The sequence below is a fragment of the Myotis daubentonii genome, chromosome 3, assembly GCF_963259705.1.
Source record: "Myotis daubentonii chromosome 3, mMyoDau2.1, whole genome shotgun sequence".
NCBI lineage: Eukaryota > Metazoa > Chordata > Mammalia > Chiroptera > Vespertilionidae > Myotis > Myotis daubentonii.
In genome coordinates this window covers 31,188,439-31,213,156 of record NC_081842.1, presented here as the reverse complement: position 1 = coordinate 31,213,156, position 24,718 = coordinate 31,188,439, and the positions used below count along the sequence as shown (strand labels likewise).

Below are 24,718 nucleotides of genomic sequence, written 5' to 3'. Positions count from 1 at the left end.
CCCAGCGGTGGCGGGAGCTTTGGGGCACCACCAAACGCGGGCGGGAGGGGACCCCAAGTCCTGCGGCCGGTCTGCCCTTTGCACGATAGGTTGTCCTGAAGGCAGGTGTTCCTGTCGGTCTGAGGCTTTGCTTTTACGGTCTCTGGGAGGGTGACTGGGTGCTCTTCTCGGGCCCCTTTTTGTGGGAGCTCCAAGGCAGGGAGCGTGAAGAGCTTCATTCTATGATTGTGGCCTCAACGCAGTGTTAGGAAGAAGCAATAGAGCTGTGTTCCAAGATGCCATCAACTCCCACGGAGTATGGTGAGGGTATCCCTTGCAGCTTAAGGGACTTGGTGATAAATCAGATCCCTTTTGAATGTAGATTCTCGGTTAAAACTGTCTTTATATGAAGCCATTATAAGAAACCTAGGGTTGCCTTAACCCACTGTCGCAGGGTGGAAAAGAAACTTTGGAATCAGTTTGATTCTGTACTCTGCCCTTATTAACTGCATGAGTTTTGGACAAAATATTTAATTTCTCTGGCATTATTTCCTCAGCTACCAGGCCAGCTACATATGGAGGTAAATTCTCCTTTTATGTCACTTCCAAGTTAGTGTCTGCCCACCCTCAGTGGGTGCTTCTGTGGACCTTGTTCTCCAAACAGCATTTTTATTCTCTCTGGTTCCTAACTTCGGTTTCTCTCCTCTTTTTCTGTTAATTCTGTCTCCTTTTCTTCCCCACCTGACTCTGTACATACACATTCATATCTTTGGAAGAAGTGCAATTTGCGGAGAAGGAGGGACTCGGGGGTAATTAACATGTGATGAAGGGTAATGATAATGCATTTATTTCTCAAAAGCTCCAGGACCTATTGACAGCCTCTGGCAACTTTATACTTATCTATGTATGGAAAATTCACAGAAAGTTAATGATTTTATATTGCAAAAACTCAAAGGAGTGGATGAAGAAATCAAAAAGGGGTAAGGAAGAAAAATACTTGATTATATCAATAATATTCTGTGATATTCATCTGTGTGAAAATCCTGGAATACTGAGTGATTTCAAAGCCATTTGCAAGTGCTTGGTAAAATGGGCATGTCTTTTGATTCAGAGTAGCTGATTATCACTGTTAGTAGATCTTGAGGTAGAGAAGTAGTTGATGGTCACTGTGAGTAGGTCTTGAGGTAGAGAAGTAGTTGATTGTCACTGTTAGTAGGTCTTGAGGTAGAGAAGTAGCTGATGGTCACTGTGAGTAGGTCTTGAGGTAGAGAAGTAGTTGATTGTCACTGTGAGTAGGTCTTGAGGTAGAGAAGTAGTTGATTGTCACTGTTAGTGGTCTTGGAGACAGTGGAGTATACTGGGAAGAGCACTAGACCAGCAATCTCCAACTCTGGGTTTCCAGGTTTGTCCTTAACTCCTATTTGCTGGTCGTTATACAAATCATTGAGTCTTCAATGTCATTACATACCAAGTGGGGATACTTTTGTGTGTGAGAGAGAGAAAAATTAGGTTATATAGTATTTGTTAATGTGCTTAGCAAAATCTGTGGAATATTTAGTAGTTTTAAGTGACTTGATGTAAATCTATATTGCTGTACATATTTGGTTCTGATAAATGCTATCCATGAAGTTACTATTTACACATGAAGACTAAAATCCTTTTATTTCGTTACTGACTTTATTTGTATTTTAACAGATCGGGAGGAATCACATTAAACCTCGCTGGTAACAATCACTCAATGCCAGTGGAAAGACTAACAAATGAAGATTTTTTAATTCTTTCTAAAATTTTAGAGAAGAATCCATATATTAATGGTATGGTCCATACCTATACTAATACAAGGGTAATATGCTAATTAGACCGGGTGGACGGCCATCTTCCGGACATCTGACTTTCTTCTGGACAAAGCCATGGTGGTAGGGGCCAAGGCAGAGGCAGTTAGGGGCAATCAGGCCAGCAGGGGAGAGCAGTTAAGGGTGAGATCAGGCTGGCAGGGGGGTAGGGGTGATCAGGCCGGCAGGGGAGGGCAGTTGGGGGCATTAGGCAGGCAGGCAGGTGAGTGATGAGGAGCCAGTGGTCCTGGATTGCAAGGGGGATGTCTGACTGCCGGTTTAGGCCCAATTCCTCAGGGCCTAAACCAGCAGTTGGACATCCCCCAAGGGGTCCCAGATTGGAGAGGGTGCAGGCTGGGCTGAGGGACACCCCCGCCCCGTGCACAAATTTTGTGCACCGGGCCTCTGGTATTAATATAATTATGGCCTCCTTAAGAATCTTTGCCCCTGCTTTTTAAAAATTTTTAAACAAAAACAAAAATTTTTAAGCAAATTTTCAAGACAGAGCTTTATTTTTTAAAATATATTTTTATTGATTTAAGAGAGAAAGGGATAAGGAAACAGAGAAACATCAGTGATAAGGGAGAATCATTGATTGGCTGCCTCCTGTACTCTCCCTACTGGGGATCGAGCCAGCAACCGAGGACATGTGCTTGACCAGAATTGAACCTCGGACCCTTCTGTCCACAAGCCAACTCTCTATCCACTGAGCCAAACCAGTTAGGTTGCCCGTGCTTTTATTTTCCTGCTTTTAAGAATCCATTATAAGGAACATCAGCTTCTATTCCTCTGTGTTCTTCAGGTTTGGATGTTAGATATAACCTCATAAGTGATGCTGGTTTATACTATGCTGCAAAACTGCTTCAGGTATTATTCTACTACAAAATGTTTTGTCTTTTTTTTTCTTTCAGGGGTCAGTTAAGAACCACTCCTTTCTTTGGAATGTGCAGGGTTTGAGCATGCTAAGTTAACCCTTTATTGCAGATTCACTTTGGAGACACCCAAACTGAAATTCTGCATTATGGTTGCATTTTATGTAAGAAAGACAGTGTGATCCACTAATCAGAGAGGTTGTACTTAAAGAAAAGGCCTTGTTTTAGCCTCAGAAGACCAGCAAAGAGACGTTTGTCTGTATTGTCAGTGAAAATAAACTGTTTAAAGCTGTATATATCTTTTTTTAATTTCTTCCTTATATTGGCTTTTTAATTTTGTAACTACTTATCCCAACCTCATCTTCTAAAAGCACTTTTAATGAGTTTAAAATGATCTTAAAATTCTCATACCCATGAAATGGTGCACAATGTAAATGCAGAGGTGAAGATTAAAAAAATGAAGAAACCATGTTATTCTCAGCAATCACAAATAAAAATGCAACAAAATCTTCAAGGCATTCTTAGTTCCACTTTAGCGAAACCTCTAAGTCTAATGGCACACCCACAAAATGCTAGTTCTGCAAAATGTCAAGTCCTGACGGTGATATATTTACAACACTTAAAATATATTGAAAATCCATTTGTGCATTTGGTTTCAGTAGAGCTGGTAACTGGAGCTGCTGAGTCATCTTTTACAAACTTGTACACTACGGTTAAATATACAAAGCACATTCATACTTTGAATCATTGGTCAAAACTGAAGATAGTCCTTTTCTTTCATCTATGTTGCAATTATATTTATGTTTAAATAAGAATAGTGATTTTTTCCCCCCTTAATCGTAGTTTCTTTTGCTAGACTTTCAGATTTTCTGGTTTATAAAGATTTTCTGTTTCATAAACACTGTTACTTAAATAAAGCAGCTCACACATTATTGATTTTTAATAATACATGTTTAACCGTTTCTTTTCTCTCCTTATTATAGAAACAACACAGTCTCATTTACTTAAATCTTATGTTTAATGATATTGGGCCCAAAGGTGGAGAGCTGATTGCTAAAGCACTACTTGTAAGTATTTATGTACCTAACATTGCATTTGGGAATTTTAACTTCTGATATCTTAGAACTAACAGAATCAAATGTGAATGTGAATTTATATTATTTTAATATTGTGGGAATGTATATTTTTATTACACTTCAATTTATTAAAATATGAACATTATCTGAGCACTTTTGAACTCATTTTTAAAGGAAGCTTAAAATATAGTTCACATACATAAAATTTACCCTTTTAAAGTGTTCAGTTTAGTGTTTTTTTAAATACAGTCACAGAGTTGGGCAACCATCACCATAATTAGTGCTTGCCGAGCATTGTCATCCCCCAAAAGAAGGCCTGTACCCATTAGTAACCCCTCTCTGTGCTTCTCTCCCACTCACCGGCCACTACCCCTCTTTCCATCTATACCAATAGATTGCCTGTTCTGGACATTTCATGTATACGAATCATTCAATTTGTGGCCTTTTGTGATTGGCGTAATGTTTTCAAGGTTCATCCTTTTTATTGCCAAAGAATATTTCATTGTATCGGCATATCACATTTTGTTCATCCAGCTGTTAATGAACATTTGGGTATCCACTTTTTGTCTCTAATGAATAATGTTACTATGACTATTTACACGTTTTTGTGAGCACATAGGTTTTTATTTTTCATGGCTATATACCTAGGAGTGGAATTTGTGGGTCATTTGGTAACTGTTTAATATTTTGAGGAACTGCTAAACCTTTTTCCAAAATGATTTGTCCCTTTTTACAATCTCACTAACAATAAATGAGTTTTCCAATTTTTCATGGCCTCACCAGCATTTGGTACTATTTTTTTTTTTTTTTAGCCATCCTAGTGAGTATGAAGAAGTTTTGTGGTTGTTTTGATTTACATTTCTCTAGTAAGTAGTGATGTGGAACATCTTTACATGTGCTTTTTAGCCATTTACATATATTCTTTGGAGAAATATCTTTAAATTCTTTGCTCATTTTAAAACTGAATTATTTGTCCTTTTGAATTATAAGTTTTTTTATATTCTGGATAAAGTCCTTTATCAAATGTGTATTTTGCAACTATTTTCTCATTCTGCAGGCTTCCTTAATTTTACTTCCTTAATGATGTCCTTTGAAACACAACATTTTTAAATTTTAATAAAGTTAAGTTTATCTATTTTTTCTCTTGTTGTTTGTGCTTTTGGTATTATAGTCACGAAGATTTACAATTATTTTCTTCTAACAGTTTTATGATTTAGCTCTTTGATCCATTTTGAGTTAATTTTTGTATATGATTTGAGCTAGAAGCCTAACTTCATTCTTTTACCTGTGGGTGTATCCAGTTGTCCCAATGCCATTTGTTAAGACTATTCTTCCTCCTTTTAATTGTCTTGACACCCTTGTGGATAATCAGTTGACTATAAATGTGAGGGTTTATTTCTGTGCTCTCCGTTCTATTCTTTTAATCTATATATGCCTGTCTTTGTGCCAGTCCCACACTATCACAGCTACTGTAGTGTTGTAGTAAGTTTTTTTTTTTTTAAATTAAATCTTTATTGTTCAGATTATTACATTTGTTCCTCTTTTTTTTTCCCCCCATAACTCCCCTCCTCCCAGTTCCCGCCCCACCCTCCGCCCTCACTCCCCACCCACTGTCCTCATCCATAGGTGCACAATTTTTGTCCAGTCTCTTCCCACATCTCCCACACCCCTTTCCCCCCCAAGAATAGTCAGTCCATTCCCTTTCTATGTCCCTGATTCAATTATAATCAACAGTTCATTCTGTTCATCAGATTATTTATTCACTTGATTCTTAGATTCACTTGTTGATAGATGCATATTTGTTGTTCATAATTTGTATCTTTACCTTTTTCTTCCTCTTCCTCTTCTTAAAGGATACCTTTCAGCATTTCATATAATCCTGGTTTGGTGGTGATGAACTCCTTTAGCTTTTCCTTATCTGTGAAGCTCTTTATCTGACCTTCAATTCTGAATGATAGCTTTGCTGGATAAAGTAATCTTGGTTGTAGGTTCTTGGTATTCATCACTTTGAATATTTCTTGCCACTCCCTTCTGGCCTGCAAAGTTTCTGTTGAGAAATCAGCTGACAGTCGTATGGGTATCCCCTTGTAGGTAACTGAGTTTCTTTCTCTTGCTGCTTTTAAGATTCTTTCTTTATCTTTTGCTCTTGGCATTTTAATTATGATGTGTCTTGGTGTGGTCCTCTTTGGATTCCTTTTGTTTGGGGTTCTCTGCGCTTCTTGGACCTGTAAGTCCATTTCTTTCACCAGGTGGGGGAAGTTTTCTGTCATTATTTCTTCAAATAGGTTTTCAATATCTTGCTCTCTCTCATCTTCTGGCACCCCTATAATTCTGATGTTGGTACGCTTGAAGCTGTCCCAGAGGCTCCTTACACTATCCTCGCATTTTTGGATTCTTTTTTCATTTTGCTTTTCCGGTTGGGTGTTTTTTGCTTCCTCGCATTTCAAATCATTGACTTGATTCTTGCGCTCCTCTGGTCTGCTGTCGGGCGTCTGTATAATATTCGTTATTTCAGTCCGTGTGTACTTAATTTCTAGTTGGTTCCCCAATATAAGATCGAGGGTCTTATTAGTTTTCGTGTAGATCTCATTAAGTTTATCGGCAGCTTCTAAACAGTTCTTGAGAGACCTTAAAAGTGTGGTTCTGAACTCTATATCTTCCATTGACAATTTTGTCCTGTTTCTTTGTCTCCGCATTTTGTTATGCTTCCTTGGTGTACCCCCTAGTGGTCTTTGTTCGAAGACTTATAGTTAAGCCTTGATTGTTGTAGGTAACACTTGGGGGGGATTTGACCTCCAGGCCAACTGGCTGTGAGAATCCTGTAGTAAGTTTTGAAGTCAAGAAGTGTGAGTCCTTTGTTCTTTTTTCAAGATCATGCAGCTCTTCTGGGTTCCTTGTATTTCCATATGAATTTTAAGATCAGTTCATCAATTTCTGCAAGAAAAGCACCTGGGATTTTGAGAGGAATTGTTTTAAATCTTACAATCAGCTTGGGGAGTATTGCCATCGTAATGATATTAAGTCTTCTGGTCCCTGAATATGGAGAGTTTCTGTTTATTTGGGTCTTTAATTTCTTTCAGTGATGCTTTATAGTTTCCAATGTGCAAGTCTTGACCTTCTTTTGTTAAATGTACTCCTAATGTTTTATACTTTTTGATATTATTGTAACTGGAATTTTCTTAATTTAATTTTTTGATTTGTCATTGCTCATGTATAAAAATACAATCGATTTTTTACACTGAGTGGCCAGATTATTGTGACCATCTGACGTTTGTAGGCAAATTAGTCATACACTGCATCATATGGAATATGGAAGCTGAAGACCTATTCAAACACCTTTGCTATCTGCAGTTACCAAGATAACACGTCTCCAATTCGCACAGGAACACAAGGATTGGACAGTCGAGCATTGGAAAAAGTCATGTGGTCCAATGAATCATGTTTCCAATTCCATCATGCAGATGGCAGAATGAGAATTTGGCAGAAACAGCATAAAAGCATGCACCCCACATGCATGAGTACAACCCTTCAAGCTGGTGGGGGTAGTGTTATGGTTTGGGGCATGTTTTCCTGGCATGATTTGGGCCCTTTAATTCATGTGGAATAACGCCTGAATAGCACAACATACCTAAGTATCGTTGCTGATCAAGTTCATCCTATCATGTTGATGGCGTATCCCAATGGAGATGGCTTCTTCCAACAAGACAATGGCCATGCCATGGTGCTCGTATTGTGCAGGAGTGGTTTCAAGAACATGAGGGAGACTTTATCTTGCTTAGGTGGCCCCCACAATCACCAGATCTCAATCCAATTGAGCATTTGTGGGACGAAGTTAAAAGAGCCATCAGGCAGCTGGTTCCACAACCACCAAATCTCACAGAACTGGACAGTGCTATTCATCAGGCATGGTGTCAGATTCCTCACATCACCTTTCAACATCTTGTGGAGTCAATGCCAAGAAGAATTGCCGCAGTATTGAAGGCAAAAGGTGGCCCAACGAAGTACTGATGGGGTGGTCATAATAATCTGGCCACTCAGTGTATATATTGACCTTGTGTCCTGCAGTCTTGCTGAAGTTTATTAGTTCTAACAGATTTTTCCTTTTTGTGTGGCTTCCTTAAGATTTTCTACATATAAGATAATTTCATATGCAAACAGAGATAGTTTTACTTCTTTTCCAATTTGGATGCCTTTTTAGTTTCTTCTTGCCTGATGGCCCTGTGTAGAACCTTCAGTACAATCTATATATATAAAACCCTAAGCGACCGTTCGACCGTTCAACTGGTCATTATGATGAACACTGACCACCAGGGGGCAGATGTTCAACACAGGAGCTGCCCCCAATGGTCAGTGAGCTCCCACAGAGGGAGCTCCGCTCAACTGATCACCTCTCTCACCTCTGTGGCAGCGCTACTGTAGTGGGCAGGATGAGCGGGAGTGGCGCAGTAACCGCCGGAGCTTGGGCCTCCCCACCGCCTGCTGCTTCCACAATGCTGCATATCTCAGGGGATGTCGGACTACAGGTTTCGGCCTGATCCCGGCAGTCCCACATCCCCCGAGGGGTCCCGGATTGCGAGAGGGCACAGGCCAGGCTGAGGGACCCCACTGGTGCATGAATCCATGCACTGGGCCTCGAGTGTTAAATAAAGGTGGTGAGTTTGAATTAGTTTTAAAGACAATTATTTGCACTTACATGTCCTAATATTCATTAGGACAATGAAATGTCTGTAACTTTCTTTGTGAAAGTTATCCAAAAAGTAGACTGAGAGAAGGAATTAAACTTTGAGAATGTCTGAGAACTAGATCTTTAAAAGTGAACTGATTGCTTAATGGGCACCGGGTTTCCTTTGGGGGTGACTGACGAAAATGTTTTGCAACCAGCTAGCGGTGATGACTGTGAATATACTAAAAATCAGTGAATTGTACACTTTTAAATGGTTAATTTTGTGTTATGTAAATTTCACCTCAATAAAAAAAAATGGTATAATGTTGTTAGAAGATAAATTTATAGATTTTCCAAGGAAAAGAAAGTTTATTAAAAGTCTGCTTTATTTAGTGGTTATTGTTTAGCATCTGTTTCCTGGGTATTCTTTCTACTGAGCTACTATTAAACTACATTTTATCTATTATGGGAAATTGAATGTCACCCTTAAAGACTATCCAATTCTATCCCATGAATAATTGATGAGCCTGCAAATAGTAAAATAGTCACCTAACTCATATACTCTGAATTTCTGTGGATTAAAAACTTAACCAAGTTTTGACTGTTTCCCTTTTCAGAAAAATACAACTCTGAAATACCTAAGAATGACTGGAAACAAAGTTGAAAATAAAGGTGGAATGTGTTTTGCTGCAATGCTACAAATTAATTCATCCTTAGAGAAGTTAGATCTGGGTGACACTGATCTGGTGAGTAAATTGGTTATGAGAAAATCACCCCGATAATGGATCCTTTTCCCTGGAAACCAGCATAGAGAGCAGCTAAATGACAGCATTATGAATGGTTAGACTTGCCCCTAATGTCAATATCAGAGAAAAGGCTGCTTTAAGAAAAAAAAACCAAAAACAGAAAACCTAGGCATAATAGTGCTTACTTAATAAATCAGATTGTTGTAAATGACATTACAGAAAAATTTCCAGTATAATAAAAATCTTCTTAAATTTCCATCTAAAACCTTAACCTGTGTGGGATTTTAAAAGAAAAAGACTGTATTCATTTTAATTAAACAAATACTACTTTATTAGTATGATACAAATTTTTTACTTTTGAAAACATTTTGAAGTGAATAGTTGTAGCCTAAAAACCTAAAATGAACCCTAGCCGGTTTGGCTCGATGGATAGAGTGTTGGCCTGCAGACTGAAGGGTCCCAGGTTTGATTCCGGTCAAGGGCACATGCCGGGGTTGCGGGCACGATCCCCAGTGGGGGGTGTGCAGGAGGCAGCCAATCAGTGATTCTCTCTCATCATTGATGTTGCTAACTCTCTCTCCCTCTTCCTTCCTCTCTAAAATCAATAAAAATATATATATTTTTAAAAAGACCTAAAATGATGCCAAAAACTGCTCTGGGCTTTCCACTGGCCTGATGATGAGGTGTGTGGGTTTTGCATGTCTTCAAATTCCAGACTTCATTTTCTCAACATGCTTTCAGACCTGGAGGCCTAATGTTGGGAACCTGTTGTACAGATTAATGAAAATTACTGGGACACAAAAACAATAAGATGGCCCAGGAGGCTCCTAGGACTAATAGGTTCTGGAGCTTTAAAAAGTAGTAGATGCCAGTCTGGCTCTGGGAGAAGCATTAATTCAATTTATACCCTCTACACGTAACAGTCACAATCCTAGCTTCCAAGGATACAAGCGTGCATCGAATGTGGTCTCTGCCTTCTTTCATAAAGCCTATATTTAGTTGGGAAAATATCAATAAACAAATAGAGAAAGGTGCTATGAAGATGGCCAAGTACTGTTTATAATGGGGAGGAGGTAATTCGCATGATAGACGGTTGCCTAAGACCTGAGGAAGTAACATTTAGGAGTCAGGAAAGACGAGGAAAAACTGCCTCGGAGAGGTCTATGGCAGAACATTCCAGGCGAGGGGTCCAATATAGAGACTCTGCTAGCACTTCTCCATGTGTGGTGGAGGCAGTATTACTGCTACAGGTTGAGGTAATTTTAATCCTTATGTACATGTTCTGCAGATGCTTTCTATTTATTTCAAGGGATTATGGTTTTCCATTTACAGTAGTGATACAAAGGTGTGTTTTTTGAGTATATTTTTATTGATATCATTGAGGAAGGGAGAGGGAGAGAGTTAGAAACATCAATGATGAGAGAAAATCATTAATTGGCTCACGCCACAAGCCAGGCTGGCGGGGATTGAGCCCACAACCTAGGCATGTGCTCTGACCAGGAATTGAACTGTGAACTCCTGGTTTATAGGTGGACACTCAACCACTGAGCCAGCTCAGCTGGGAGTGATTCAGAGTTTTAAAATAAAGTGAAAGAGTTGATTTCATGGAAAAATGTTAGGTAAATAGTAAAACTGCCCAGCCAGAATGGCTCAGTTGGTTGAGCGTCATTCTATGCACCAAAAGGTTGCAGTTTGATTCCAGGTCAGGGCACATACCTGAGTTTTGGGTTCGGTCCCCGGTTGGGGGAGTATGGAAGACAACTAATTGATGTTTCTTTCTCTTCCTTCCTCTCTCTAAGCATGTCCTTGGGTGAGGATAAGAAATAATACTAAAACTGATGTTCAGATTGATGGTAAAATCATGAGGGAGAAACCTGAATAATGAAATATGAATTCTGGCAGGTTTTAAGAACTGAAAAGACAGTGGCTGGACAGGAGTTTAAAGAGTGCCTCACAGTGAAGGTGGAGAGGTTTATAGGGGCCAGTTTCAACAAAGGTTGTGTGGGTTGTAAATGTGGGTCATGGGAAGCAGGGGAGATTTTATTATAAACTAGAGGCCGGTGCACAAAAATTTGTGCACTCGGGGGGTCCCTCAGCCTGGCCTGTCCCCTCTCGCAGTCTGGAACCCCTCGGGGGATGTCCACCTGTTGGCTTAGGCCTGCTCCCCAGGGGATCAGGTCTAAACTGGCAGTCAGCCCAGGAGCCCTCAGGGGATGTCCACTTGCCAGCAGGGAGCAGACCTAAGCTGCAGTCAGACATCCTTAGCGCTGCTGAGGAGGCAGAAGAGGCTCCCACCACCACCGCTGTACTGGCAGCCGTCAGCCTGGCTTGTGGCTGAGCAGAGCCCCCACTGTGGGAGCACACTGACCACCAGGGGGCAGCTCCTGCATTGAGCATCTGCCCCCTGGTAGTCAGTGTGTGTCATAGTGACCAGTCATTCCCAGTTGTTCTGCTGTTAGGGTCAATTTGCATATTACCCTTTTATTATATAGGATGCCAGTCATGGAAAGGCCTTAAGTTGAGGGGTGACATGATCTGATTGGTGCTTTCAAAAGATCATTCTGGTTTCTCTGTGAAGAATGAGAGGGTGGCAAGAGGAAACCCAGTGACCACATAGGAAGTTATTGCAGTTGTCCACGTGGGCGATCGAAGAGGACAAAGATGGGGGTAGGGTGGTGGCCACAGAGGTTCCCTAATCTGAGACATTTTTTAGAGGTAGAATCTGTAAGACTTACTGATTAACTGGATGGGAGGGTAAGAGGACTGGTGGAGTGAAAGGAAGCACAGATTTTATGGCAAAATAGCTGGGTGTGTGTGGCGGTACCATCACTGAGATGGGGAGGATTAGACCGACCCAATAAGGTAGAGAGGGAGGCCTGTGGGAGCGGTGGAAATGTGATGAGTAACCCTTTCCTGCCACGTACACTTAAAGTATGACTATAAAAGAATGCTGGCACAGGATAGGTATTCTCAGTCATACAGAGCCCTAGCCGGGATTCACATGTGTATCTGAGGGCTTAGGAGCAAACCTAGAGGCAAACACCCTAGCCGATTCTCGGAGACTGAAACTCCCCATGCATGTTATCAATAGGTGTCAGGGCAGGGAAAAAAGAGCATAACAGTTCATTTCTGAATTTGGTCAATCTATAATTCAAGGAGTAGGAAATACTTAAACATTTTTAAGCCACACAATTTTCATTTATCAGATTACCAATCTTGAAATATTTATTTATAGGGAGGTTAATTTATATATTTTGTCAGTTTCCTTAAAGAATTTATCTGTTTTTAGGGAATGCAAAGTGTGATAGCATTTGCTACAGTCCTAACTCAGAACCAGACAATTAAAGCAATAAACCTAAACCGACCTATACTGTATGGTGAGCAGGTATGTATCCCAAGTAACAGTAATTAATATTACCACATGTGAATGAAATGAAGGTACTGCTTACTGAATGTTATGTCAAGGTTCACAAATGCATTGTATTTCTAGAATGTAAACTATTTATAAAAAAAATCTTTTAAAGGAAAATTATTACTTCTTGATATGAGTCTTAAAGCTAAATATGTTTTAAATGTTGCTTATTTAGGCAGCAAACATATAATTTTTTTTTCTTCTCATAAACTCAAATTCTCAGTGAGTAAACCTGTGAGGGGCAAAGTAGTTACAATGAAAGAATAAAAGATGAAAGTTTTAAAGGCTGGACTATAAGGTGGGTGAGAACTGTTTTACTGTTTGTTTTTGTTATATTGCGGTGACTGAACCATTACATCTTTAAAGTCATGAGTAATCATGGCAGAATGCGTGTGCATAGCAGTCTGGGAAGTCTGGACTTGCTCCTGTAGGTAAGCCGCATGCTGGAGACACACAATGTGGTCCTACTGTCAAGGCTTCTTGCCCCTTAACATTCTTTTAGGTGGTTTTTCTTTCTTGTCAGTTGTAAAAAAAGTAGTGAACAAGAACTCATGTTATTATTGGTCTAAACAAAAACAGAATATCTACTAAAAAAATTTTCAAAGTACTTTGTCTAGTCTTTAAATTATCTATGTCATTGTTCCCCATTAGTATGAGTCATTGAGAATTAACTATATTTTAAATATATATATATATATTTTTTTATTGATTTCAAAGAGAAAGGGAGAGGGAGGGATAGAAACATCAATGATTAGAGAAAATCATTGATCAGCTGCCTCCAGCATGCCCTACACTGGGGATCAAGCCCTCAACTTGGGCATGTGCCTTGACTGGGAACTGAACTGCGACCTCCTGGTTCATAGGTTGACACTCAACCACTGAGCCACGCCGGCCGGGTGAGAATTAACTATATTCTTAAAATATTTTTAATATTCGTGTTTTTGCATACTTTGCATAGATCTCTCCCTTTGAATCATTTCTGCACTTTCCTGTATCAAAATTTTTGGAATTTTACATGTTAATTGCTTCACGTACATAAATCTAATCTGTTCAACAAACACAGAATCCTCAAATACAAGCACCCTTCTTTAAAAGACCAGCAAAGTATCTGACTCAAAGTAAGCATTCAGTGAGCTGCTTCACTGGCGATTCATTCATTCATTATAAACATTTGCCAGGCTGGTGTCCTCAGTGGTTGAGCATCGACCTATGAACCAGATGGAGGTCACAGTTCGATTCCCAGTTGGATCACATGCCTGAGTTACGGGATCCATCCCCAGTAGGGGGCATGCAGGAGGCAGCTCATCAATTATTCTCTCATCATTGATGTTTCTATTTCCCTCTCCCTCTCTGAAATCAATACAAATATATTTTAAAGTCACCTTTAAAAATAAACATTTGAATGTAACCATAAACCAGACACAACGCTGGATGCTAGAATAAGAAGTCAGACATACACTCAGCCCTTGTCTTCAGGGAGCTTTCGTCTACATGGGATGAGATCAACAAGTTTGGAGGGTGTTATGGTTAGGGGACCTTGGGAGCATGTGGAAGGGCAGCAAAACCAATACAGAGGGACGAGAGGTAGCTGGGAAGGTTCTCTGATTCAGGGCATGACACATCTGAAGGCTAAACATTTTCTGGATTAAAGGTCCCAAGGAAATAAACGTTAAACTCTATGAAATCATATTATCTTGAGTGGCCTCATTACTCCCCAATCCACCCCAAAAGAGTAATTAAAAGCCCAGGCCCTTATTCTCAGTCTGGAGCTTCTGGGCAGTCAGCTACACTCTGCTTTCTCTTCCTCTCTCACTGAGCACTGCTCTCCTCTTAAATGGCTTGTGGGCCTCACACGTTGCAGTTCCAAAATGTCAACCTGCAAACTGATTTCACTTAAGGATTTTACTGTTCACTATCTGGGGAGCTTAGACAAATATCTATGCCAGGTGCCACCCTAGGCAAATTAAGTCACAAACTTAGTAAATGGGGCTAAAAAACAAACAAACAACCTTTACTATTTCTGACATTACTCCTCTCTTTGAAACTCCTTGACCTAAAAATGCAATCAAGATGTCCAACACAAATGTGTTTTTATATGTCCTCCATTCCAGGCAGCACACACAGCAACACTGGACTCCCTAGGGCAGCGGTCGCCAACCTGTGGTCCGAAAGGTTGGCAACTGCTGCCCTGGGGGGTCAGTTTGCATTTCTTAGGATGGTAACTACAGCTTCCCCTTGGGTATATCTTTTCATTGTCAAAACAATAATATAAGCATACCAGACACAGGATTACAGAATATTGAAGGAATAAATGCTTTGCAGTTTTCTCTAGAACTTACTTTGTGCAGGTACTTTATTTAATTTTGGTGGGAAGTATAATATCACCCATTTAACAGAAAAGGAAACAGACTCAGATGAAATAATTTGCCGTCATATAGCTAGTAAAAGGTAAAGCTAGCATTTGGAAATTTTATTATAAAGCTCATGTGCTATTGCTGTGTGGTTCCATTTAACTTTTAAAGTTTTTCTTAATGCACATTTACATAATTAAAGCATAGTTATCATATTTGTGGTCAGCATTTTTAGTGACTATAAAACTTACTAAAATACAACAATCATTCAAGAGGACCAGAAAATACTTGGGTCCATTCATTTTAAGATACATTTTGATTCTGTTAAAAATTTGAAATGCTTGGTATTCAAATCCTCATTGAAGTATACCTTTTGCCTGGGAGCAGCTATATTTTGGAATTAAAAAAAAGTCTTCCAGCTCTAACCAGTTTGGCTCAGTGGATAGAGTGTCGGCCTGCGGACTGAAGGGTCCCAGGTTCGATTCCGGTCAAGGGCTGTACTGTGGTTGCGGGCACATCTCCAGTGGGGTGTGTGCAGGAGGCAGCTGATCGATGTTTCTCTCTAATCGATGTTTCAAACTCTCTGTCCCTCTCCCTTTCTCTCTGTAAAAAATAAATAAAATATATTAAAAAAAAAAAAAAAGTCTTCCAGCCTGGCCAATGTGGTTGAGCCTTGACCTATGAACCAAGAGGTCACAGTTTGATTCCCGGTCAGGGCACATGCCCAGGTTGCAGGCTCTGTCCCCAGTGGGGGATGTGCAGGGGTAGCTGGTAGCTGATCAATAATTCTCTCCCATCGTTGATGTTTCTCTCTCTCTCTCTCTCTCTCTTTCTCTCTCTCCCCCTCCCTCCCTCTTTCCCTCCCTCCCCCTTTCCCTTCCTCTCTGAAATCAATAAAAATACATTTTTAAAAAACTCTTCCAGTGACAAGAAAACAAGATTAAGATATATGGTATTTAGACATTTGGGATGATTATAAAAGGGAGGAATCGGATATATCAGTCGGTTAAAATGGGTGTATTTTTAAAATAGAGTGGAGACTAAGAAATGTCTTTATATCTTGTCTACTATTAAGAGGCGATCAAGAACAAAGTTTAGGAATATATGGAGGGTCAGGAACAGTTTAGAAACTTGAGTGGATGGCAGTAAGGGAGTTAATATGCTCACTACATCATAAGACCAGTTGGTTTGATTTTTTTCCTTCTGGAATGATTCTTTTTCTTAGTGATTATTATGTTTTTTTTAACTAGCCTCTTTTACATCATTTAGTTATTGCATTTTGCAAGTGCCTGCTACCTGTTTCTAAGACAGTAAAGATATCATTTGTGGCAGAGAAAGTAAAAAGGATCATTTATGGCAAAAAAAAAAAAAAAGATCATTTTTAGTATATGTTCGTAACAAACATCCACTGCTTCAAAATTATACTTTAGAAAAATAGATTTTATCTATTTTTTAGGAAGAGTCCACAGTTCATCTAGGCCACATGTTAAAGGAAAATCACAGTCTTATTACACTACACATGAGTAAGCATAATGTGAAAAATTCTGGCCTAAAACAGTTATGTGATGCACTTTATCTGAACAGAAGCCTGCGCTACCTTGATGTCAGCTGGTAGGTGATAATTTATACAGTAAGTAATTCAAGTCATGGGCATAATCTATGTCAACATTCATAGTATATAGTATATTTTGTTAGACACTAATTCCAAAGATTAGAAAACATAACCACTGTTGTCAACTTTTTATTCTAAGCCTTAGAATTTATTTAGTTTATGCTGATATTAATCACCTAATAATTTAAGTGAGCAACTTAATTATGAAAATCAGAATGGAAGCAACATTTTATGGCAAATTTTCATTTAATTTTGGAAATTGAGTAAAATAAATATTTAGAGAAATAGAAAGTAGTGTTTATCACTCTGTAAGTTTTTAACTATGTTCTATGAATAAAATAATATTTCAGCCCTAGCCGGTTTGGCTCAGTGGATAGAGCATCGGCCTGCGGACTGAAGGGTCATGGGTTTGATTTCAGTTAAGGGCACATGCCTGGGTTATGGGCTCAACTCCCAGTAGGGGGCATGCAGGGGGCAGCCGATCAATAATTCTCTCTCATCATTGATGTATCTATCTCTCCCTCTCCCTTCCTCTCTGAAATCAATAGAAATATATTTTAAAAAATAATACTTCATATTTTCAAATATCTCTCTATATAAAAGGCTAATATGCTAAGTGTCTGACTGTCCAACCGGTGGCTACGATGTGCACTGACCACCAGGGGGCAGACACTCAACGCAAGACATTTACAGAGAAATGGCACTGTGGACACCAGAGCAACAGCCCACCAAATCGCAGCCAACACTGCCGAGACCCCATGGCGCAAAATGCAGCCCCCAGCCCAGCCCAGCCCAGCCCAGCCTGGAAATGGCTATGGGCGCCGGGTAATGATGTCACATAACAACACCTGGCTTCCTCTCCCTAGCGACAGGCCATTTAACAATAAACAGCACTAGGAGAAACTAAGATGGTGGCATAGATAAACACCGGGAAATTGCCGCCTCCCACAACAATTGAAAAATACCGCAAAGGACAGAGCGGACATCATCCAGAACAACAGGAAGGCTGGCTGAGTGTAAATTCTACAACTAGAAGGAAAGAAAAGCACACTGAGAGCCAGAGAAGCTGCGGAGGTGAAGTGCAGAGGTACGGCGGCTCGCGCGCGCACAGAAAGCAGGTGGCACCTGAGGACGCGGCTGTCTTTTTGAATCACAAGCTCCCGACTGCTCTGAACTCCGGTTCCAGGAAGTCTCTGGGGACCCAGGACTCATACGGGGAGAAGCTGGATGGTCGGGCAGCGGGTGAACTTGAGGGAGGCTTTCCCTCAGAGGTGCTTGCAGTAATTATCGGGTCACTGAGACGCGGGACTCCTTAGGGCTGGGCGGAGAATCACCATAGCTGCTTCCTCCGCCCTTTGATTCCCTGAGACCGTGCCCCACCCAGGCTGCGGCAGAGGCTTTTGCATGTGAATGTACCTAACTACAGCCCAGCCAGGCAGACCCGGAACTTCCAAGAGAAGGCCCAAGGCCCCGCAGCGGCTTGCATTGCTTCACAGCTGAGCCTCTTTGTGGCTCCTGCTGTGTGGCCTCGGGCAGAGGCTGATTTAGCACCTCCTTAGATCCAGGAGCCACTGCACCCAGTGGTCAGAGGGGGACCATCCAGATTGCAACTCCTCAGATCCATAAGGGACACACTCAGGGAGCAGACTCAGTAAGCACCAAAGCCCCACTGAAGCAAGTCTTGCCCCTGAAGGGTGTCTTCAGCACAGAAGTTCTCCCACTTCAGACACAGCTGATTCTCACAGACAATTGGCCTGGAGGTCAATTCCTCCCAGTGATCCTACAACAACCAAGGCACCAAGAGTGCACCAAGAGTGTCCACCTCAGGTAACTGGGGAGGCTGAGCCACTGGGCCCTACAGGACACCTGGCGCGCAGAGCCACTCTATCAACACGGAAGCAGCCAAAATGCGGAGACAAAGAAACAGGTCACAAATGGCAGAAATGGAGGAAAGCAAACGACTGGATATAGAGTTCAAGGCCACGTTTATAAGGTTTTTCAAGAATTTTATGGAAACCGCCGATAAATTTAATGAATCCCTCAATAAGTATAGTGAGACCATGGAGGACATGAAAAAGGACCAACTAGAAATTAAGCATACACTGACTGAAATAAAGAATAATTTACAGAGATCCAACAGCAGACAAGAGGATCCCAAGAATCAAGTCAAAGATCTGAAATACAAAGAAACAAAAAATACCCAACTGAAAAAGAAAAAAGAAAAGAGATTCCAAAAATATGAAGATAGTGTAAGGAGCCTCTGGGACAACTTCAAGCGTACCAACATCAGAATTATAGGGGTACCAGAAGGAGAGAGAGGGCAAGATATTGAAAACCTTTTTGAAGAAATAATGACAGAAAACTTCCCCTACCTGGTGAAAGAAATGGACTTACAAGTCCAGGAAGCGCAGAGAACCCCAAACAAAAGGAATCCAAAGAGGACCACACCAAGACACATCATAATTAAAATGCCAAGAGCAAAAGATAAAGAGAGAATCTTAAAAGCAGCAAGAGAAAGACAGTCAGTTACCTACAAGGGAGTACCCATACGACTGTCAGCTGATTTCTCAACAGAAACCATGCAGGCCAGAAGGGAGTGGCAAGAAATATTCAAAGTGATGAATAGCAAGAACCTGCAACCAAGATTACTTTATCCAGCAAAGCTATCATTCAGAATAGAAGGTCAGATAAAGAGCTTCACGGATAAGAAAAAGCTAAAGGAGTTCATCACCACCAAACCAGTATTATATGAAATGCTGAAAGGTATTCTTTAAGAAGAGGAAGAAGAAAAAGGAACTCTTACCATTTGCCACAGCATGGATGGAACTGGAGAGCGGATAAATACCACAGGATCTCACTCATTTTTGGAATATAACGAACAACATAAACTGATGAACAAGGGCTGATCCAGAGATGGAGAGGCATTGATTGGACTGTTGGGCCTTGGAGGGAAGGTAGGGGAGGGTAGGGGTAAGGGGGAAAGATCAACCAAAGGACTTATATGCAAGCATATAGGCCTAACCAATGGACACGGACAATGGGGGGGTGAGGGCATGAGCGGGAGGGGGGGGGGTAGAGGGTAACGTGGGAACAAGGACACATATGTAATATCTTCATCAATAAAAAATATATTAAAAAAAAAAAACAATAAACAGCACTATGGATCTGGTGCCCACAAACCAACACTCGGCTTCCCCGAAGTAGGACACAGGCCCCACAACCACCCCGGAGTGACACCCCATCAAATCGTAGCAAACGCTGCTGAGACCCCATGGCACAAATGCAGCCCACAGCCCAGCCCAGCCCAGAAATGGTTGCTGTGGGCACCAGGTAATGACATCATGTAGCATCGCCCGGCTTCCTCTTCCTAGTGACTAGCCTCCTTGGAGTTTCTTCACCCCAGGAACACAATTTGCTTTATAGCCAGGTGCAGACATTTTACACTTTAACCAAATGTCTGTGAAGCGTTTTCCCGTGCCTCATCTCATTTGATCCTCACAGAAGTCCTGGAGCAGGCAGATAGGAGACTCGGTAGAATCCTATTTTCTTTTCATTAGCCAGAAAACGGAGATTTAGAAAGTTTAGAAACTTGACTGAAAAGAAGAAATGATGGAACTTGAAAATGACTTCAGGTTTTCTCACTGCACAGAATATAGTCAAACACTGCTGCCGTTAAATATTTTACCCTTCGTTCTCCCTGCATGATCTACAATAATAATGTGTTTCGTGTTGATATTTACTGCTGTGTTGCTGACAATTACCTGAAAGAGAAGTTGGGGTGCTTCACTGGGTTGGGAAAAGTTCAGCTCCATTCGAAAGCAGGTCTAATTAAGCAAGTTTATTCTATACTTGAGGCCCAGTGCATGAAATTCGTTCACTTGTGGGGAGGGGGTTCCTCAGCCTGGATTGCAAGAGGGCACAGGCCAGGCCAAGGGACCCCACCAGTGCATGATCGGGGCCGGAGAGGAATGCGGGAGGGCTCCAGGGTGTGTCTGGTCCATCTTGCTCAGTCCTGATCAGCCGGACCCCAGTAGCAAGCTAATCTACTGGTCAGAGCGTCTGCCCCCTGGTGGTCAGTGCACATCATAGTGAGCGGTTGAGTGGCCTTAGCATATCATTAGCATATTATGCTTTGATTGGTTGAACAGACGACCGATGACTGGACACTTAGCATATCAGGCTTTTATTATATAGGATATATAAAAGGCTAAGTTGACTCATGCATGTGTGATACATATAAAGCTCTTGCTAGGGCCAATTGCACACGTGTGTTTTTATCTGTCATTGTATATCGTGAATTTGGTTGACACTTCTATTATAAAGAGTGAATAGTGATATTAAAATATTTCTTCTAATTAATGTCAATGTGCACAAATTCGTGCACCAGGCCACTCACTAGTAACTACATATTTTTCCTTTCCCAGCAATAAAATAACTCATGATGGAATGGTGTTTTTGGCTGATGTACTGAAAAGCAACACTACCCTGGAAGTAATAGATCTTTCTTTTAACAGAATAGAAAATGCAGGAGCAAATAGTCTCAGTGAAACTCTTGCTTCACACAACAGGAGCCTTAAAGCGTTAGTATGGTTTGTATTTTATAACAGAAAACTTAAATGTAACATCAAACCACTTAACTCTTAAGATTCATGATACTAATTTCCTAAACTGTCATAATATTAAGTGTGCAGTAAACATTTCAATTTCTAATTTTCAAAAGTACTTTTAAAAATTAGATTGTTTTATTCTAGTTATGATTGCTTAAAATGAATAAGAATATTCTTATTGCTTACATTATTTAACCTGAATTCTAAAATGAAGAATGAGTCAAAGAAAGTATTACTGCCCTTGCTGGTGTTGCTCAGTGGTTAGTGTGTCAGACTGGTCACCAAAGGATTTCAGATTCAATCCCTGCCCCGGTGAGGGCGAGTGCAGTATGGGAGACAACCAATCAGTGTGTCTTTCTTACATCAGTGTCTCTCTCCCTTTCTCCCTCCCTCCATTTGCACTCTCTCTAAAAGGGGAAAAAAATGGAAAAAAATATTCTCAGGTGAGAATAGAAAAAAAGAAAGTATTACTTGGATGACTTTTATCTTCAAAGATATATCTGTAATCCACCCCCAAACATTTACTGAATAATATAAAACGATTTCCACAATGTAGGCTACTCTACTAGATGCATGAAGCATACAAGCAGAAAACTAAGTTTCTTGGATCTGAGGAAATACATAGTATTTTGACTACTACAGTAAACATATTTAAGAATAATGCTGAGACTACAAAATAACCTGTTTGTAATAAATATTGCTAACTTAGGCATTCTCTTTTTTGTGGAAATACCAGTTTCCAGGTTATTTTTGTTTTTTCACAGGTTGTCAATAGTCAGCAACAACATACAGGGAGAAGGACTGGTTGCACTTTCAGAGTCAATGAAAACAAATCCCACGCTCTCTAATATCTACATTTGGGGAAACAACTTTGATGAGGCTACATGTGTGGTAAGTTTTTTCTTACTGAAGGTATTTTCTAGGGTCTTCTCTATGACATCAGATATTATTTACTTACTAGTAGCCCATTGTGCGATATCACATGCAGTAGGCCGCCCGCCGCTTCCCCAGGAGCCGGCGGGAACCGCAGCGCGGTGCCAGGAGCGGTGCCGCTGCCACGGGAGCCCTGCAGCTTCTGCGGGAGGTGGAAGCAAACCGCCCCCGGTGCCCATGGGAGCAGGAGGGAGCCGTGCTACTTCTGCAGAAGGTGGGCCCGCCCTCTCCTCTCCAGGCCTGCGCTTGGCCACGGAGGCTATGGGCCAGCCCTCCTGTCCCCGTCCGCTCCAGCACTGGGGGGCCGCCCGAGCCGGGTCGCAGCAGCTTGCAAGCCCCGTCTGTCTCCATCTCTGTCTTTGCTCTGGGCCTCCTCACCTGCGTGCGCAACCTCCTCCTGTCTGGTCGTGACCCATTATGGTGTCCTGGCCTAATTTGCGTATTTCCTTTTTTTTTAATATATATATATATATAGAGAGAGAGAGAATTTTTTACATTGTTTACAAGAGCATTAGGAATGATTACAAAGTAGAGTGAGGCGCTACAAGTTTTGATAAATTTTAACATTAAGTCCTAAAAATTAGCTACTGGAAAGTTTGATTGAAATAGCAAGATATCAAGTGCTACATCCTATATAATAAAAGCCTAGGTGACGTCATGCAACATCATCACAAGATGGCCGCCCTCATGTCATCACAAGATGGTCACCACGAGGTGGTCACCACAAGATGGCCAGCAGGGGACAGCAGATGTGGACGATCAGGCCGGCAGAGTAGCTGTTAGGCGTCCATCAGGCTGGCAGGGGAGTGGTTAGGGGTGGATCAGACTGGCAGGCAAGCGGTGAGGAGCCAGCAGTCCCTGATTGTGAGAGGGATGTCTGACTAGTATCGGGCCTAAACCAGCGTCAGACATCCTCCAAGGGGTCCCAAATTGGAGAGGGTGCAGGCTGGGCTGAGGGATACTAAAAAACCCCCCTCTTGTGCATGAATTTTATGTACCGGGCCTCTAGTATGAATATAAAGATCACATACTAGAAGCTAAGTTGAGTTTACAACTAATAATGACAAGCTAAAGCAGAATGAAGCTAGACTTGAAAATCTTTTACTGTCTAAATTTTGCCTTTCTCTATAATTGCAGCCTTACTGATAAACCAGTTTAACACGCTTGTATAACACCCTTACACAGATACCAATGATCCATAAGCAATATGCAAAGTAATTTCTACAATGAAGATATAATTAGGCAGCCAGCCAGGCCAGCATCTAATAATATGGGGATTATCTCTCTTAGCCTAAATCTGTAGATTAGTTTCAGCAAGTTCATGAACTCCATATAGTTATAAGATAAAATCTATGCTTAATTTTTCTGAGAAATGGATCCCTGGTTATCATCAGATCTTTAAGGACATATACAATAGCCTTCCTCCTTCATTTAAGAACCTCTGTGGGACTTGACATTTTTGACCATGGGACTTTTCAGCCCACAAAAGTGGTGTACAGAGAATTGGTAACTCTAGGAGTTATAATTTTAATTTCATTGTGTGAAATGAAATGAATAAAAACCTCATTATAATACCTAGAAAGTATAAAAATTCAGCAATGTTATTCAGAATATTTTATTATAAACTGCAAATTAGCACAGCCAATTTAAGTACTGTAAAATGAATAAACTATTTTCTTAATGATATAGTTTTTCTTTTCTTAAAAATATTAGGCATATTCAAACTTAATTGAAATGGGCCGTTTAAGACCAGACGATACCGATGTGCAGCCGTATGAGGTGGATGGACGTGTGTATCTTTCAGAAGTCTCCAATGGCCTTAAAAGGCACTACTACTGGACACCAACTTATGGAGAAGCTTTCAGCCACTCATCTAATGCCGGTTTCAGTCTCGTACCAGTAGGCCAACAGCTATGACAAACAGCTCTAAAATAATTTTCACACATTTGACTTATTATATTCACAGAGATGAACATTTTATTGCCCATTTCATAAATTAGGACAAATTACTTTTATCAAATATGTAAAAGATATGGCTATATTAAACTATCCATATGAAAAAACTGAGTAGTGCAATTTTTAAAAGGAAATTTTACAAAATAGACTATAATTTTTATACCCTAGAGAAAGAAATCAAGGAACTTTTTGTAAAGAAAATATAACCAAGTAGTAAAATAGCATACAACAAAAGGTCATTATAGGTATGCTAACTCTGGGTTGTCATGAAGTGGTAAAAAGGTTTCAGGTGGCAGATTCTCAGGGGATTCCAAGGGGTTTAGGAGTGGAAAAGCATTTTATATGTCTTATTTGGGTATTACAGATGAGTGTTGATACAATCTCACAGATACAGGCAAATAGGTATAAATATACACATATACAAATACATATAAAAGTATACTTTCCAAACACGCCAGTGCTACCAGTGAGCTTTTTAAGACAGCTCTCTTTTGGAGTTCTATCTTTCTCTCTTTAAGATAATTCTCTTTTAACATAGTTCTCTCTTTTGCCAGTAACATTTTAATGATTTGATGGCAAATAATGACTGTTGACTGTAGTGGATCTTGTTTTCAAATTAAGATTACTATGAAGAGGCAATTGACACTAGGATCCTTCAATTAGAGACCTATATTCACAA

General features: G+C 40.6%; 1 protein-coding gene across 2 annotated transcripts; it reads left to right on the top strand.

The window, feature by feature from the left end:
* On the top strand, positions 1–24,124 carry LRRC34 (leucine rich repeat containing 34). Of its 2 annotated transcripts, XM_059686991.1 has the most exons (10): positions 2–959; positions 1,675–1,793; positions 2,614–2,678; positions 3,667–3,750; positions 9,040–9,168; positions 12,458–12,553; positions 16,388–16,542; positions 20,968–21,123; positions 21,915–22,041; positions 23,797–24,124. In XM_059686991.1, the coding sequence occupies exons 1-10, from the start codon at positions 886–888 to the stop codon at positions 23,998–24,000; spliced, it is 1,209 nt and encodes a 402-aa protein (XP_059542974.1). In that variant the 5' UTR covers positions 2–885; the 3' UTR covers positions 24,001–24,124. The 2 variants fall into 2 exon arrangements, with proteins under 2 accessions (XP_059542975.1, XP_059542974.1); XM_059686992.1 differs by lacking the exon at positions 20,968–21,123 and having other exon boundaries at positions 1–959.
* The last annotated feature ends 594 nt before the right edge of the window (positions 24,125–24,718 follow it).